This window comes from Engraulis encrasicolus, chromosome 7 (genome assembly GCF_034702125.1).
Source record: "Engraulis encrasicolus isolate BLACKSEA-1 chromosome 7, IST_EnEncr_1.0, whole genome shotgun sequence".
NCBI lineage: Eukaryota > Metazoa > Chordata > Actinopteri > Clupeiformes > Engraulidae > Engraulis > Engraulis encrasicolus.
The window spans coordinates 17848417-17850916 of record NC_085863.1 but is presented as its reverse complement, the minus strand read 5'-3'; the positions used below and the strand labels follow the sequence as shown (position 1 = coordinate 17850916).

Sequence of the window (2500 nt, the reverse complement as noted above, 5' to 3'; positions counted from 1 at the left end):
CAGGGTTCCAGCTGAAAGCACCTTTCATTTTGCCATGCCTTTTATCCCTGCATAATTGACACTCCCTCCCTTCCCCCAGTGTTGCCAGAGTGGGCGGTTTCCCGCCCAATTGGGCTGCTTAGGATGGCCGTCCGCGGGTACAAATGCATTTTGGAGAGAAAAAAAAACGCCCATTTTTTGGCCATAGAAATCAATAGAATTGGGCGGGATTTAGTGCTTCCAGATGGGTTTTGAGCATTTTTGGGGCTGGAAATAATCAGGCTCATCTGGCAACCCTGCCTTCCTCTCCACTCTGCCAGATCATCCTCCTCAGTCTCCAGTCACCAGTCACCGGCTACCAAGCACCACCACCACTCCCCTAAAGCTGTTAAAATACTCCCTGTCCTCCCTCTCCTCCCTCGCTCGCTCAAAGTCTTTTTACCCGTTTGTCATTTTGCCTTCAGTTTGGCTTTCGTATCATGTCCTATCTCTCCTCTCCTCTCGATGGCTGTCAAGCTGTGTTTGTTTAACTTGCAGACAAAAGGTCCCCCTTTTGTGTTTTGATTTGAAATGCGCCAATTAAATTCTGTGTGTGTGTGTGTGTGTGTGTGTGTGTGTGTGTGTGTGTGTGTGTGTGTGTGTGTGTGTGTGTGTGTGTGTGTGTGTGTGTGTGTGTGTGTGTGTTTGTTCAGAGTTGAGGGTTGGCTACTGTTACCTCGTTACTTCAGAATAAACATAGAGTTGTGTTCTGGCATTGCATATGGCGTGGCACGATCAACAAGGTTTTGTTCTCTCTTCTATTTTCCGCAATGCCCTTGTTCTCATTTTCTCACAGGCGAAATGTAAAAAAAGTTTCAATAATTTGGTTTTAAGTGAGCTAACCGTGCAGAGAGCGGGAGTGGCTACTTTTATCAATATTTAAATCTCTGGTTGGCAAAATGAAGCACAGTTGAAAAAAACAACAGTATGCATGTTTTATAAGCATGTGTGTACTGTGAAGAATGAATAAACTATTATCAAATAATAAGATAAACTGAGAAACTTTTTTGTCTCATATACGCTAGTAGACAGACCAAATTTGGAGTACAACAAGGAGATATGTGTTTGTGTGCGTGGGTATGTGGGATAGCATGTGTGTGCTGTCTCCACTAACTACCTCTAACCTTTTGGTTCTCCTCCATACCGTATGCTCTGTGTTTTCAGGTACGAGATGAAGTACGATAAGGAGGACTTTGTCCTGCGCATCAAGAAGGTGGTGGCGGGAGACCAGGGCTCCTTCACCTGCCTGGCGGAGAACCGCGTGGGGAAAGTGGAGGCCACCGCCACACTCACCGTCAGAGGTCAGTCCGGACATTGGTAGTTTTGGGTATGAGGTGCGCATGCACATCCAAAAACACTTTTAGCAGGTGCCAGACAAAAGTGTCAGACAGTTGGAGGAGGTAGGTCTGCACACTGCCAATAAGATTCAAAACATAAACTTAAAGTGATACTGTCCCATTTTTGGAAATAAGCTTATTTTACACCTCCCCTAGAGTTAAATTATAGGCTCTTACCTTTCTCCTGTACTTCCAACCGTTTTCTACTTATGGTAGTGCACATTTTACCTCTAAGCTAACAGTTAAGATTGAGTCAATGTTAACTGCTAGCATGGAGGTAAAATTTGCACCGCCATAGCCAGAGAACGGTTGAAAGTACAGGAGAACGGTGAAAACCCTATTATTTAACTTAAGGGGATTATTTAACTTATTTCCAAAAACGGGCCAGTTTCACTTTAATAAAGAGAGAGATGGGAGAGTGCTCATCAAATGGTCAAATTGGGTCTCAATCAAATGTATTGTAGGTGCTCTTCAAGCGAAAAGGGCATCAGAAACTTCAAAGTCAAGGAGGGTCCTGAAGCAACACTGCTATTCAAAGTTTTCTTTTTTCCACATGCAACGGCGCGTTTTGACTCGCTCACTAGTCTTTTTCAAGGTTTTTTACACCTTGAAAAAGACTCCTGCACGAGTTGAAACGCATCGGTTCGTGTGGAAAAAATAAAACTTAGAATAGGAGTGTTGCCTCGGGACCCTCCTTGACTTTGAATAAACTTAATAATTTCAAAAACAACAATTCTACGTTTTTTTGTTTTTTTAAGTGTATCTCTTGGAGCTTATTGGCCGTGTGCAGACCTGCCTCCTTCAACTGTCTGGGCATTGGGGCATGGGTACAACTCACACTTCACTTGTAATGACCTTCAAAAGACTTCAGAACAAGGGAAAAACAAACCTATAAAATTATCATATACTGGAATCTAGTGGATACTAAATCGTTAGTTAGACAAACAGGCAGGCAGACAGACAGTATATACATGCTGCCAAAGTAACAAACTAAAGCTAAACAGATAAATGCTGAAAAAAGTAACAAACTAAACCAATGAACATGAAATGCCCTTACACGGAAAACATTTTCCGGAATTCATAGAAAGATATTCCTTAGTAAAGAGATTATTTAGTCACTTTTGAACATCCCAGTATATCCAAAA

At 42.5% G+C, this 2500-nt stretch overlaps 1 protein-coding gene across 1 annotated transcript in view; it reads left to right on the top strand.

Annotated features, from left to right (window-relative positions):
* The window catches only part of LOC134452016 (roundabout homolog 2-like), a 261747-nt gene that overhangs the window by 161916 nt on the left and 97331 nt on the right, over nt 1-2500 (top strand). Inside the window, exon 6 of the mRNA XM_063202400.1 lies at nt 1183-1319. Coding sequence (XP_063058470.1) covers nt 1183-1319 — 137 coding nt within the window. The remainder of the gene's footprint in view (nt 1-1182; nt 1320-2500) is intronic.